The 15,043-nt window shown below is 62.9% G+C and overlaps 1 protein-coding gene across 3 annotated transcripts in view; it reads left to right on the top strand.

Annotated features, from left to right (window-relative positions):
- SLC45A4 (solute carrier family 45 member 4) overlaps window positions 1-14,294 on the top strand; it is a 72,193-nt gene extending 57,899 nt beyond the window's left edge. For 2 of the 3 annotated variants that reach the window (XM_066379597.1, XM_066379598.1), the window contains exons 3-8: window positions 6,064-6,252; window positions 7,397-7,576; window positions 8,261-9,294; window positions 10,207-10,354; window positions 11,291-11,502; window positions 13,751-14,294. In XM_066379597.1, the coding sequence (XP_066235694.1) occupies window positions 6,064-6,252; window positions 7,397-7,576; window positions 8,261-9,294; window positions 10,207-10,354; window positions 11,291-11,502; window positions 13,751-14,104 (2,117 nt within the window). In that variant the 3' untranslated portion in view covers window positions 14,105-14,294. The remainder of the gene's footprint in view (window positions 1-6,063; window positions 6,253-7,396; window positions 7,577-8,260; window positions 9,295-10,206; window positions 10,355-11,290; window positions 11,503-13,750) is intronic. The other variant, XM_066379599.1, reaches the window with a different exon arrangement.
- Window positions 14,295-15,043: the final 749 nt, after the last annotated feature.

The raw sequence follows: 15,043 nt of genomic DNA, 5'->3' as shown, positions 1-15,043 counted from the left end.
CCCTGCCCTCAGACTCGCCTGCTCCGCAGGCCTCCTGCTCCCTGACTGCCCCTCCTGCAGGGGCGGCCTGCCGGCTGTGAGCTCTCTCCTGGTTTCCTGTGTGAGTGCGGGCTGCTGGGGGTGGGGCTCGGGCTCAGGGCATGCCCAGCCGGGGCCTTTCCCTCCCCTGGGAGGGGGCATCACCCTCTGGGCACTCGCCACAGGTGACCACACGGCTCCTCTGCTCAGGGCTGAGCAGCATTTGGAGGAAGGATGCACACTTAGCCCGTCCCACAGTCACCAGGCAGGACGACCTCTCCCGCTGGGGGGGGGAGGGGGTTAAGGCTGAGTCTGGCGCAGGGACCTGGGCCGGGAGTGTGGCCTTCCTGAGTCATTGGGTCTGAGACCACACTGGGTCATCCTGGGCTGACGTGCTGTGACCGATGTGAGGAGAGCCCTGGGGTGGTGGTGCAGCGTGTCCTGATCCCGCACCTAGATTGTATGACCTCGTGATCTGATCCACCTGGCTGTGACCTTGGGACGCTGCTGCCCTTGGGTCACGTGTCCCCCCACAACAGGCCTCTCACCTGCCCCCGTGCCCCCTGCTCTCGTGCTCTGCATTTGGGTTGTGTCACCACTTCCCAAACCCAAACCTCTGGCCTCGCCCGGCGGGGGCCACGCCTGCTCTGTGTCCGCTGCTTCTGTTTCTCAGTGTCCTTGGCACTTCTCAGCCACCTCTCATTGTCCCCTGTGGCTCCCCCCCCCAGATGACACCGCAAGGCCTCTGCTGGGGGCCGTCAGCCTAGACACGTGGAGTGAGGGTTGTTCTTCGGGAGGCAGAAAAGCATGTCTGCAAAGTGCAGGTGGAAGCTGATAGCACCCGCTGAGCGTTAGGTCAAGATGCGTCGTCTTAGGTGTGTCCTTTGCCCTTACGAGGTCATTTGTGGCACGTGTGTCCCTGGGGGAGCTGGGAGTAACAGACCGGGCGAGGCTGGCAGTCTGTCACTTGGTGAGGGCCCTGCACGTATCCTAGGTGGCTGTCCACGGGGCTGACTCTGAGGCGCCCTGCGTGGACGGCAGGACGTGACGGGCAGGCGAGGGCCCGTCAGGAACCCCTCACCAGGGCTGCAGTGGGGATGTGTGGACACAGCCAGCACTGCTACGTGACAGCAGTGCTTGGCTCTGGTGGACGGGGAGGTGGAGGTGGCTCCCAGGCCTCTGCCAGCATGACTGGTGGAGAGTGATGTCTGAGGAGGGGGCCCCAAAGGAGCTCTGGATTTGGTGGCAGATGAAGAAGTAGGTGCTGGACATGTTGACTTTGATGAACCTTTGTCTTGCTCCTTCGAGCCTGGGTCTCTGGAAGCCCTGTCCATTTCATGGGTGGCTGTGGGCTTCTGGGGCTGACCAAGCTGCGTGGCTGTGAGAGACAGCAGGGATTTGTGGGTGATGTTGACCTGCACATTTAGGCCGGGGCAGCTGGACACGCCCTGCGTTGGCTGATCTGCAGGGAGCTTTTGGCATCTCAAGCTGAGAGCCAGGCAGTTTCTGGCACACCTGAGGGGATGCTGCTCTGTCATCAGCAGGGTATTTGCGGATCGCAGCATTCCTGTTAAAGAGCCATGGGCCAGGCGGCGGTGCTGGTGGCAGGGGCCGTGCTCCGAGGGGAGGCAGGAAGGGAAGGCCCCCACCCGCACACCCACGCCAGGCACGCACGGAGCAGGAGGGCACTCCCCCAGCTTGCCAGCGGGTCGGGGTCCTGCTTGATTCTGGCCAGTGCATCCGAGTTGCTGAGGCCCCCTCTTGTTTAAAGTAGGACCAGGACCCCTGTCACTGAGTTTCCTGGGGAAGCCCCAGTGTGGCCCTGGCTGGGCCGTTACTCCCTGGAGACTGAGCCCCACCCCAGGGGCGGAGAACATGGTTACCAGGAGAAAAAGCAGCTGTGTCTACCAGAATTTGTCGCTGGAGCCTGTAGTAGGTTTGCCGGAGCCATTTCTGAACTGTTGCTTTGTCCAGAATAACTCGTTCTAAAACGGCATCCTCAGCCACAGAGAGCCCTTAGTCGCTCTTCAGGGCGGTCCAGCCACGGGGGGCCCACAGCGAGGGGCCTCGGCCGCTCGCCTGGCTTTCCCCGGCACTGACCCCGTGTCTCTGACCCCGGGGGACCCACCTTCCAGTAGCCGCTCCTGCTCCTTGTCACTGTGATGAATGCTGACTTTTGGGGAGCACGGCTGGGCGCCTGGGCATCTGCATGTCATTCCCCACTCCTAGGCGAGCCCCAGTCCGGATGCATCCTGGCCCCACGCACACTCACACACAGCCCACGTCTCCTCTCCTAAAGGGGCTGCAGGACCGCTCCGTGCACGGCCCCAGAGAGAGCCCCACACTCACACTCTCTCCTCTTGACCCTTCCTCCTCCCTATGGCTCTGGGATTCTGGAATGTTCCTTGCAGCTCTGTGGCCCTGCCTCCAGCTGGACTTGTCGTCTGCCCCTCTCTATGTCCCGAGCAAACATTACCTCTGCTCAGAGGGGCCCTAGCACTTGAGCCGGTGGCCACCTGTCCCTGCCCCTTGCGTGGGTCCTGTGCATGTCCTGATCCGGGACTTTTTCACCCTGGGGGGGCAGGGTCCATTGACCTCTTCAGAGGTCACCGAGGGCTCTCGAGCATTTCCCACAGAGCAGGCTCAGGGTGTGATGTGGAGCGGTGTGCATCTGAGAACACAGCATATCTAGACTGGACGGCTTTGTCTGCTGGAAGACTGGAGTTCCTATTCCCATCGCAGGCCTTTGTTCAACCTTACAGGCGGCTTTCCGCCCCCGGCCCCGCCCCCTGAGCGCAGTTTATCAAGAAAGATGCAGTGCTGAATGGGAGCCACTGCGCGTGACCAGGCGTGGCCGTGTGCCCGTGACCTCACACAGCCCTCAGACAAGCGGTGACACACTGGGCATTTCCTGTGAACGGGGAGCCTTCCTGGTCCCACCATTGTTGTTCAGCTTTTGCCTGGAAGAAAACAAAAATTATTTACTACACCACGTTGCGTTTGTTTGGGGCCCGGCTGGGAAACACCGCGCCCGCGTGTCCCCGTGGCAGCCGTGCCGGGATGGGGCTGTTCTCACTGCGCGGGGGCGTCCGGGTGGCTCTGGGACTTGGTGGGAAAGGGTTCTTTTTCTTGCTAATGCACTTAAACAAAGCCCTCGCCCAGTGTCCCTGTGCCGCTCCCAGCTCTGGGGGCCGGCGTGGGGCCAGCCCGCTGCCCTTGTGCAGGTCCCATGACTGACCCCTGAGGTTAGGAGCAGACAGCGACCTGGGGCTGCAGTTTCTCTGGCCCAGAGCTTGCTTTCTGAAGAGCTGGGAAGACAAGAGGCAGAAGCTACTCTCGGTTCTGTGTCCCAGGGCTCCCCTGCTCTGGGTCCCTGTGGGGACCCTTCTGTAGGTGGCCTTCCCAGGATGTGGGGGCAGCCGTGTAGTGGGAGGGAGGGGGCCCAGGCAGGGTGAGGGGCGCCAGGCTGGGTGGTCCTGGGGTGCAGGTGGGGGGCCTCGGGCATCAACACCCAGCACGTGCTTGGCACCTGCTGCAGGCTGGGCAGGACACCGCTGGGAGAACCCCTGTGCCCGCACGCCCTGCCCTCAGCCCGCAGCCAGGCTGACAGGGAGGCCCAGCAGGCTGGCAGGTAGGCGGCCCTGGAGACCTGTCGACGGGGGCAGTGAGGAGAGAGGAGCGCGGGAAATGAGGATGAGGGTGTCCTGGGTCGAGCAGTGGCTCCGTGCCGGGGGGAGAGGGCCCCGGCCTGCAGGCCTGCACCCTCCACTTCCTACGAGGGCCTGCTGGCAGCGGTTTTTCTAGAAGATGACACGGGTGGGGGGTGAATTGCTGACCAGCCTCCAGCTTGACAGATTGCCTAATGAGTTTCTAAGATTTGAGTTTAAATTGTGTGCCAGGCTTCAGAAAGCAGTGCAGAACTCCGCAGTCTGTGTCTGAAGCTGGACCAGAAGCCACACTGGCCCCCTGCCCCTGCGGACCAGAAGTCACCTCGTCCCGGGGGAGGTGCCCGCAGCCCCACACGGGCCCACACTCCTGCTCAGAGGGGCCGCCGGCCGCACAGGCAGCACAGGGAGCAGTTCACTGAGAAGAAGCCGTTGGGGGCAGGCGGGTACTTCCCGTCAGTGCCAGGGTGCACGGGTGACTCCACAGTAGTGTGGTAGCTCTGGGAATGCCACCCTGAACTTGAGAACCCAGCGAGGGGCAGGAGTAGTGGGAGGGGCCGTGTGTGCGGACGTGCTCTTAGCTGGGCAGTGGGCTCGCGGCCCCTCTGGGCCGCGGGAGCTCCTTACAGCGAGCGTGTGGCCCCGGAAACAAACGGCCCTCCTCGAGTCCAGCCACCCTTCCACCCTCAGGAGCCTGCGGGGGCCGCACCGGGTGACCTGTCCCCAGCAGGCGTCTCCCGAGGCTGCTGCACAGGCAGCCGTCCCGGGGCGGGTCCAGGCTCCCACTCGTGCTGCAGTCTCTCGTGGAGGAGGTGTGAGGAGCCGTGTGTTCCAGGGTGCCTTCAATGGAGACCACTTTCTTGTCACCTTGCACAGCCAGCTGGTCCGTGCACATGTGTGTCATAGCATGTACCAGGGGAGAGCTCGGGCATGTCCCCTGCTTGGTCGGTGGGCAGTCATCCGTAAGCTGGCAGAGATGGGGTGAGGGTCAGGGCCTCGTCCCACCAGGCACTCAGGACAGTGGGTGGCATTTTGTACTATGTGGTCAGGCTTCAGTTACTCCCGGGACATGGAGCCTGGCCCCTCACAGATGCTTTCCGGATGTTTGGGGTGAGGGACGGGTGATTGTGGGTAATAAGCTTGTCCCCTGGCAGGCCCTGGAGCCTCTCGATGCTGGCTCACACCTACGGTGACTGGCTGTGGCCTGAAGTGGGGGGCGGGGACCGAGGAGAGAAGGCAGGTGGCGGGGGCACTCTGCCTGTCTGTGCTCACAGAGGGGCTGCAGGGAGCCACCTGCCCCCGGCTCCGCAGCGGGTGTTACGAGAGTCTCTGTGGAGTGTTGGCTGCCCAGTCCTGTGTGAGAGACACGGGCTCGGCAGTGTCTCGTCCAGTGTGGGCAGTGTTGGCGTGGCCGGCAGCACGGTCACTGTCCCCTCTGCTGATCAGTGGCGACAGAGGAACCGGCTGCCGTGTGAAGCAGAGCTCAGCAGCGGAACACACTCAGCAAGCCCCCACTTCCTGAAACTGCAGCGTGTTCTGCTGACGAGCTGGGCAGGGTTCTTTCAGTGTGGGGGTCAGAGGCCGCCCAGGTTCCACGCGGGACACACACTTCCGTGGGCACGATCGTGATTTTGGAAGGTTCTTCCCTCTAGCTCTGAAAGTGATTTCGTCCTCCGACACGGGTTGTCTTACAGTTCACGGTATTCCCTTTGTCCGCGCCTTTGTCGGTATAAAACGTCAGCCGAGGGAGTTCTGGTGTGCCAGGCACCTTCTATTTTAAGTCAACTCTCACTGATGTAGAACGTACGGAGGGGCAGGATCCGAGTCCCCACTGGCTGAGTTGTCACCAGGGACCCTGCCCAGGTCAAGGACAGAACAGAGCAGCCCAGAGCCACCCGCTTCTGCCCGCAGAGACCCCCTTTGCTGCTCTGCATGCCACACACACGGCCCCACAGCACCGAGAGGCTGTGAGATTCAGCCGCACTACCGGGTGACTGTGGCCTGTCCATTCTAGTGGCCTCCTGGTGCTTCAGCAGAACACTTGCTTCTCCATCCCCCTGAGGGGCGCTGGGGGTGTGTGCTAGGGCGCCAGCCTGGGGGTTGCAGCGACATGGGGCTTGGGGTGAAGCCCCGGGGCTGGCGGTTTCTCCCCGTGTGACCCCGGGCAGGGTGCCTGCACCTTTGTGCTCCAGCCTCCCTCTCTGCTTGTGGGCACAAGGGCCCAGGTTGGCTCCCAGGCCCCCTGCCTGGGCCCGACAAGTCTCCCAGCGGCACCCTGTCCCCACGCGTCCTGCGCAGATGGCGGCGGGTGTCTCGTGACTGTGGACCAGCGCGCGTGTGTCCGCGTGCTGCGTGTGTGACGGCCGTGTGTCTGTTGCAGGCCTTCCGAAGCAGTACTACAGCCTCACCTGGTTCCTGAGCCCTGTCCTCGGCCTCATCTTCACACCCCTCATCGGCTCCGCGAGCGACCGCTGCACCCTGAGCTGGGGCCGGCGGCGGCCGTTCATCCTCGCCCTCTGCGTGGGCGTGCTCTTCGGTGTGGCCCTCTTCCTCAACGGCTCTGCCATCGGTGAGTGCTCCCGCTGCACCTGCGCCCGGGTCCTGGCGGGGACGGCCTCCCCTCGGTCACGTCCGAGCTGTGCCAGCCATTCCGAGTGACCGGCCTGGGCCAGGCTCCCGCGGGCGGTGGCCTCGCCGTGGGCATGCTTGGCAGGCCTGGAGCCGGGCCCCATGTGGGAAAGCCCGAGAAACCTGTTCACAGGGAAGCGTTTCCTGTTGTGACCCATTTGTTTTTAATGCATATCTGACACCACGTCCTGTTTCCAGCATTATTTCAGAAATTATCTTTCCTCTTTTTTTCCTTAGACTTGGTGTTGAAAATGTGCAGAGCTCATTTGATACTTGTTTTGTCTCATGTACTCGTGGTTGGTCCTTTTTGTCTTGTGTTTTTAATTAAAGCAGCTCTATGTGGGAACGGGTTCCTGCCGCGGCACCCGCTAGAACAGGAAAGCAGACCATTGTTTTCTGGCAGCAGCTTTAAGACGGAGGCTTAGTCTGTGCTCTGACATGTAACCCCCACCCCTCGGGCAGAGGGCAGTGACGCAGACACTGGGAAGAGCAGGGAGGTGCCATGCCCCCCCTGAACTAAGCCCCGTAGACTCCCCCAGCCCCGTGGCCCCAGGGAGAAGCCAGTGCACCGCCCTCCTGCCACCTGTGTCCAGTGAGCGCCCACGGGCGGCCCTGCAGGGTCAGCGGGAGCACGCTCCCTCCAGCGGCCCAGACACAGGGCGTGCGCGTGGCTGGGGTGCGACGCCCAGTGTCACACCTTCCCCCGCCAACAGGGACCCCCAGCCCTTCGTACAGGGGTAGGACGCCCTTCGCTGCTGTTCAGTATAAAGCACAGAGCGGGCGAGCTCTCGGAGGTCGCAGAGCAGGGGTAGGACGCCCTTCGCTGCTGTTCAGTATAAAGCACAGAGCGGGCGAGCTCTCGGAGGTCGCAGAGCAGGGGTAGGACGCCCTTCGCTGCTGTTCAGTATAAAGCACAGAGCGGGCGAGCTCTCAGAGGTCGCAGAGCAGACGTGAGCGGGAGGCAGAAACCAGGCGGCAGCAGCAGGAACTGAAGCGGCAATTTGTGCCGAGGAGCATGGCCGGCTCCCCAAGGAGGTGACCATCGGCCTTGGAGCCGACGTCTGACTGCCCTTGTACTCCGTCAGGCCTGCTCTTCGGCGATGTCCCCAACCGGCAACCCGTTGGCATCGTCCTCACAGTGCTGGGGGTGGTGGTCCTGGATTTCAGTGCCGACGCCACCGAGGGGCCCATCCGCGCCTACCTGCTGGACGTGGTGGACAGCGAGGAGCAGGACATGGCCCTTAACATCCACGCCTTCTCTGCTGGTGAGAGTGGACCCCTCTTCTTCCCCAGAGGCCAGAAGCCCGCATCAGGGTTGGGGTCAGCGGGCTGGACAGCAGGGGCCCCGTGGGCCCAGTGACTGGTGCTGGTGGGGGTGCTGTGCTAGCCAGCTGGCCTTGCCCGGGGCCTGGGCTGGCACTCTCTGTAGTCAGGAAGCTTTGACATGCCACGGGAATGCCCACTTCCTGAAGCAAGGGGGTGCTGGTGAGGGACGGGTGACACTTTCCCAGTCTGGCTGTCATCTGTCCTAATTTATGACGCAGGACACTGCTGGCTCAGAATTCCAAACCCAGGGCCAGCTGGGGTGTCCAGTGCTGCCTCTCCTGCTGTTTCCTCGCCCTCCCTTCCAAGCAGGAGACATGCCTGACCCGATGCTTGGTTGGTTAGAGCGTCATCCCAATGCTTAGAGGTTGCAGGTTCAGTCCCCAGTCGGGGCACACACAGAAACAGATCGATGTTTGTCTCTGTCTCTCCCCCTCTCTCTAAAGCCAGTATGTTAAAAAAATTCTTTTTCATTTAAAAAAAAAAAAAAAAAAAAAAAAGGTCGAACCCGTGCTGTGACTTGGGTGGTGCCCTGTTCCCAGAGGCTGAGGGCGCTGGCAGGTCTGGCCTCCCCGCCCGGGCCTCCGCACCAGCTCCTCTCACGGCTGCCGTCCCTCCCCCCACAGGCCTCGGCGGGGCCGTCGGCTACGTGCTGGGGGGGCTGGACTGGACGCAGACCTTCCTGGGCGCCTGGTTCCGGACCCAGAACCAGGTGCTGTTCTTCTTCGCGGCCATCGTGTTCACGGCCTCGGTGGCCCTGCACCTGTTCAGCATCGAGGAGGAGCAGTACAGCCCGCAGCAGGAGCGCAGCGCGGAGGCCCCCCTGCCCCCCGCCCCCCACCCCGGCCTGCTGGATGGCGGCGCCCCCTTTCCCGACGAGGTGCAGTCGGAACACGAGCTGCCCCTGGACTTCCTGGACGTGGACCTGGTGCGGAGCAAGAGCGACTCGGTGCTGCACGTGCCGGACGCTGCGCTGGACCTGGAGCCCGAGCTGCTCTTCCTGCACGGCATCGAGCCCTCCATCTTCCACGACGCCTCCGGCCCCGGCACCCCCTGCAGCGCCAGCCAGGACCTTGCCAGGGCCAGGCCGCCTCGCCTTCCCTCCCTCTCCCTGCGCGGGGACACCGCCAAGGAGGATGCCGCGCTGCTGGACAACCACGTGACCAGGGCCGGCGTCCCCAATGGCAGTGGCTCGCCTCGGGCCGACGGCCCGCCCGGCTTTGCCCGGGGGGACCCGAAGCCCTCGGCCACGGCCAGTGCCGTGCGGCGGCGCAGGCACGGCTTCCGCCGGCAGGCCTCCAGCACCTTTTCCTACTATGGCAAGATCGGCTCCCACCACTACCGCTTCCGGCGTGCCAACGCCGTGGTGCTGATCAAGCCCTCGCGCAGCATGAGCGACCTGTACGACCTGCAGAAGCGGCAGCGGCAGCGCGGCCGGCACCGCAACCCGAGCGGCGCCACCACCTCCAGCGGCGACACGGAGAGCGAGGAGGGCGAGGCGGAGACCACGGTGCGGCTGCTGTGGCTGTCCATGCTCAGGATGCCCCCGGAGCTCATGCGGCTCTGCCTGTGCCACCTGCTCACCTGGTTCTCCGTCATCGCCGAGGCCGTCTTCTACACCGACTTCATGGGCCAGGTCATCTTCAAAGGCTGCCCCGAGGTGCGCCAGCCGGGGGCCCTCGTGGCGGTCACGGGGCTGAGAGGGTACCGGGAAGAGGTGGGTGGCGGGGACGGTCCGGCGCACGGCTCAGTGTCAGGGAGGGCAGCTCTCTGCCGACAGCTGGCCAGCGGGCGCCTGTTACCATGGTCGGGGACATTGTGTGGCCCGGTGAGGCCATTCCCTGCCGGCCCAGGGTCGGCAGTCGGGTCACCAGGAGCTAGCCCAGGGCGGGGCCCTCGAGAAGCCGGAGCGGAGGCGGAGCTCCGCCCCCTCTGCCAAGTACCAGGCAGCCCCAAGCCTAGCGCTTTAAAACGGCAGTCTGTTGTCCGGGCTGGGCAGCTCCGCCCATTAGAGCGTCATCCTGATATGCTCAGCTCGCAGGTTCAGTCCCCGGTCAGAGCTCATGCAATTATCAACCAGTCATGACCTGAGTAAGTGAACAACAAATCCATGATTCTTTCTCTCTCATCACTCAATAATTCAGAGAAGAGAAAGTAATGATGTTCCTACTTGTGGATGGCTCAGCTGGCCACTGCCACTGTCCCTTGGGTCAGCTGGCTGCACTTAAGGTTGCGTCAAACTGTGAGGCCTGCTGGGATGGCACAGGCTCAGGCTTTGCCCTCCCCTGTCCCCCAGCCTCCCCCGTCCCCTGCCCTCTGGGCCTCTGGAGCTGCTCATGTGGCCACTGGGCTCTGAGGGGCGGAGGTGATAGCGGCCCGTTGGGGCAGCCCAGACCCGGGACGAGTGAGGCTGGGAGGATGCAGGCGTCCACGCAGAGCTGACCTGAGTGGAGGCTGATGTCCATTCGATGCCATGTCTGTCACCTCCTTTGAAATAAGCAGCTTGCTGCCCTCGAGGTGGGGGGTGTGGCGTGTGGCTCCGCCCCTGAGCCCAGTCTCGTCTCTGGACCAGGCTTCCATCAACTCCACGGACTGGCAGGCCTGCAACCTGACTGCCTGGCAGGCCTCCAACTCGACCGCCTGGCAGGCCTACAACGCCGGTGTGAAGATGGGCTGCTGGGGCCTGGTCATTTATGCGGCTACTGGGGCGATCTGCTCAGGTAAGTGTCCCCAAGTCACCCCAGGAAGTGCTCGGTGACTGGGATGTGGCCCAGGGCACCCTGCCTCACGGTAGGGGACTCCTTCTCTGACTGAGGGGGCCACGTGCTCATCTCGGGAGCAGCTGCTGTCGCCTAGCCCACTGCAGCTGTCGTCCGTGTGCCGGCCCCGCGGGGCTCCTCAGACAGGCCTCTGCCGGGGGCTCGGCCAGGTGGGCAGGGAGGGAGGACAGGGACCAGGTGAGGGCACGGTGTGTGGGACCTGCTGGTGGTCAGTCGGGGTAGCTGCAGAACTGCTGCCGCACAGGACAGGCCTTTCCCTGGAGACGGCCCTCCCGGAGGGCGGGGAGGAGCAGGCCCCACCCTGGAAGCTACGTGCCTGCACGCCTCCCTTCGGAAATGGGACGTCATTGCAGCCGGGGTCTCTTCCCATCTCTGCCTGAATCGTGGGGGGGGGGGGCGGCTTTGTGTTCGCTCACCTAGACTTGAGCACGGCCCGAGCGGCACGACCGTCACAGTTGTCATCGCTTAGACAGCGTCCCTGACGCCTCCTGGACATTGAACATAAACTGCTGGGGCAGGAGTGCCACCGACAGGGCCGGCTGGTGGGAGGCTCTGGGCCGGGCTGGGCTGGTGGGAGGCTCTGGGCCGGGCTGGGCTGGTGGGAGGCTCTGGGCTGGGCCGGGCTGGTGGGAGGCTCTGGGCCGGGCAGGGAGGCCCCAGGAACGGGGACGGGCCAGACGAGAGGCCTGGGACCGAGAGGACCGACCCCTAAGGAGCTGGTGCCCTGGGCGTGGGGAGAGCGCCGTGCGGGCGGGTGGAAAGGAGGGATGTGTGCCGGCTCCTGAGCGGGGCTGAGGGTACGGAGGAGGTCCGTGAGCATGAGCTCGCCGAGCTGTGCCTGTCAGTCACTGTCTTGTGGCCCTGCTCTCTTTGCAGCCCTGTTACAGAAATACTTGAACAACTACGACCTGAGCATCCGGGTCATCTACGTGCTGGGGACGCTGGGCTTCTCCATCGGCACGGCCGTGATGGCCATGTTCGACAACGTGTACGTCGCCATGGTCACCATCAGCACCATGGGCATCGTGTCCATGAGCATCTCCTACTGCCCCTACGCCCTGCTCGGGCAATACCACGACATCAAGGAGGTGCGTCCGCGGCGTGGGGTCCGGCAGGCAGGGGGCCGGGCACAAGGTCGCAGCCAGGAACAGGCACCGGGTGGGTCACTGCGCACCGGCTCCACAGCCTGTGTCCTTCCCCACCCGTTTCTGGACCACTCGGCACTTACACGTAGGACATTGAGCCCCGGACTGTCCTCTGGGCCCAATGTTCTCATACAGGCCCTGGGGGCCAGCAGAGCTGCCGTCCGCTCTGGCCACAAAGGCTGCTGGCCGGCCCTGCAGGCCGCTGGGGCATTTCTGGGGTTGCGGCTGGGGGAGCGGGAGGGGCTGCCTGCCCCGTGCCGCCCTCACACAGAACGGCGTCTGCAGAAAGTCCCGTCCAATCTCGGCGTGCACTACGAGAACAGGTGTCTGCCTCTGCGGATAGGAACGCTTCCCGGGGGAGGGGCAGCTGTGGGCCTCGAGCAGGGTCCACTGGTTTTGAAACGGGAAACGACAGGAGAAGCCACACGGTACTGGCTTACTTAGCCCAGCCCCTGGGGCCCTTGTTACTTTAGCACCCAGTGTAGGGAGTTGAGAGACTTCTTTCTCACCAGGTCCTTAAAATGCGGTGCTTTGTGCACCTGCAGCACCTCTTAGTGCGACAAGCTGCTTTCTAGAGCTCAGTAGCCACAGGGCGGGTGTAGACGGTGCTTCTCACACCTGCCACTCGGACCCTTCCAGGGAGGGAGGACACAGGAAGCTCGGACCCTTCCAGGGAGGGAGGACACAGGAAGCTCGGACCCTTCCAGGGAGGGAGGACACAGGAAGCTCCCGTCTTTCTTCTGAACCGTCCCGTGTAGTCGTCTCACCTCGCACACGGCCCAAAGCAGAAGGAACTCGCTGATTAGCTGCCTGCCAAATACCAAACTAATGAAAGGCTAAATGGCAACCTTATTTTTTAAACGTAGCTTAGTTGAAGTACAGTGTGACTGCAGAAACACACGCAGACCCTGGACGAACATCTTGGTGGCTTTCTGAGAGGCAGAACACACTTGTGCAAACAGCACAGACCGAGAAACGGAGCGGGAGGCCATCATTGCCCGGCCTCTGATGCAGGCGTGGAGAGCTGCTGACGCCGACGCCCGCACTCTCTCCTCCTGTATCTGAGGCCCTCTGCCTGCGCAGCTGGTGCCCCGCCCTGCCCCGCCCCGCCCCACCATCGAGCTCCCCCACGCTGGGGTCCTGTGCACGTGCACTCGGCCTGCACCGCGTGGGGCAGGTTCCCGTCCCTGTGGTTGGTTTCTTCCACATGGATGACCCCACGTGTGGTGCTTTGTCACAGGTCTGTCTAGGGGGGTGTTGTGGTCTGTTCTCTTCGCTGGGCTGGCTGTCCTTGGGCAGAGTGTACGGTATCACATGTAAATTTTTTCTCTTTTGTCTGTTTCTGAAGAAGCGGGGAGATTCCCGCATGCGCCCGACTGGGATCCACCCAGCATGCCCACCAGGGGGCGATGCTCTGCCCATCTGCGGCGTCGCTCTGTTGCAACCAGAGCCATTCTAGCGCCTGAGGCAGAGGCCACGGAGCCATCCTCAGTGCCTGGGCCAACTTTGCTCCAATGGAGCCTTGGCTGCGGGAGGGGAAGAGAGAGACAGAGAGGAAGGAGAGGGGGAGGGGTGGAGAAGCAGATGGGCGCTTCTCCTGTGTGCCCTGGCCGGGAATCGAACCCGGGACTTACACACGCTGGGCCGATGCTCTACTGCTGAGCCAATCAGCACATGTAATTTTTTAGTAAGATGTGAAACATGGTAGTTTGATTTTTTCAATGTGGTTTCTCTTCAGGACTGTTGGCTGTGCTGACCAGTTTCCTCTAAATGTCAGAATCAGCTTTTGGGACGTTTTATCGGAAACGTTGCCTAGAGTAACAACTCTGTGTCGTTGAGCCTTTTCTGTCCCTCGGTATGGGAGACCCTGTTCTCCTCGCGTACGTGGAGATTCTGGGGGACTTTCTGCACACACAGTCACACCTCTGTGTACCGTGGGCTCTAGTTCTTCCTCGCTGACCCCTGATGTCTCGCTCGGTGTCCTGTCTTGCAGTGGCCGGAGCCCCCAGTGGTGTTGGAAGTGGGGCGGGGGCGGAAGTTGGGCTGAGTGGGGGCAAGTTCTGGTTCCCAGGTTCCGGAGCCCCGTCCGAGCGCAGGCTGCCCGTGGGCGCCGAGCCCACCTCACCCGCCTCACCCGCCTCACCCGCCTCACCCACCTCACCCACCTCACCCGCCCTCTCTCCTCCCGCAGTACGTCCAGCACAGCCCCGGGAACTCCAGGCGCGGCTTCGGCATAGACTGTGCCATCCTCTCCTGCCAGGTCTACATCTCACAGATCCTGGTGGCGTCCGCCCTGGGCAGCGTGGTCGACGCCGTGAAGACCGTGCGCGTCATCCCCATGGTGGCCTCCGTGGGCTCCTTCCTGGGCTTCCTGACGGCCACCTTCCTGGTGATCTACCCGGAGGTGTCAGAAGAGGCCAAGGACGAGCAGAGGGGCCTGTCTTCCCAGCCTGCGGGCGACGGCCCCCTCGAGAAGCCCACTGTGCTGAGGCTGTCGCGGAGAGAGGGCCCGCGCGGGTCCGTGGAGACGGAGTCCATGGTCTGAGCCGCGCCCCTGTGCGCACACATCCTGCCGGGCGTGGGGGGCAGGCTGGTGGCCGCCAGTGCGGGGTCCGCACACCCGTGGTCCCTCTCCCGTGGAGGGGACACTCAGTTGTAGGGTAGGTCTGAGCCAGTAGGCCAAACTACCACACTGATTAACTTCCCCACAATTAAAAAAATCATTTGAAATCTTTTTTTAGTTGATAAACAATCTTTTAAGTTCAACTTTATCTTTTATTCTGCAGGTACATTCTGCATGTTTTTAAATTTAAGCCAGATTTGCAATATAGACCATAAGCAATTTAGAAAAAGATAAGAATTTGCATTTTTAAAGTATAATTGAACACAGAAAATACCTGATGTGTGAGCTGCGTCTCATCTGAACACTTCAGGTGGCAGCCATGTGGTCCGGGACCGACCGTCTCTACCAGACTCCTGGGCGGCGCCTGCGGGCCTGGGCCGGCCGTCGGCTTTGCCGCCTTGCGCTGGTGCTGCAGCTGTGGGGGAGTGTTTTGCTTTACGATTATTTGAGGGGGGAAAAAATCTCTTTCCCAAAACTGCCTTTTTAGTCTAACAGCATCTCCTCTTCCTCTCAGAGTTTGGCAGATCGTGCCTGTCCCTGAGCTGCGGGGAGAAGGCGGGGCCCAGGCTCCTTGTGGGTAGAACGGGGCTATTTGCAGGGCCCCTGCCCACCGGGACACTTCCGGGGTGGCGTCTGAGCGAGCAGCGTGGCTCCTGCGGGCACATGCCCGTGCCCCAGCTCCTGGGCGAGGGGGCAGACCCTGTCGTTGCACTTTGACCCCCCTCCTGACCCTCTACTGGGAAACAGCGATGGCCACACTCCACGCGGGTCCTGCCCAGTCCTGCCGCCAGCCTGCTGTGGTGTGTGCCCCGCCCGCACCTGCGACCGTGCTGAACACTGCGGACCCTCCTGCCTCCTCTC

Source organism: Saccopteryx leptura, chromosome 3 (genome assembly GCF_036850995.1).
Source record: "Saccopteryx leptura isolate mSacLep1 chromosome 3, mSacLep1_pri_phased_curated, whole genome shotgun sequence".
Classification (NCBI taxonomy): Eukaryota; Metazoa; Chordata; class Mammalia; order Chiroptera; family Emballonuridae; genus Saccopteryx; species Saccopteryx leptura.
The sequence above is the reverse complement of the archived record's forward strand: the minus strand, read 5'-3'. Positions and strand labels throughout refer to the sequence as shown.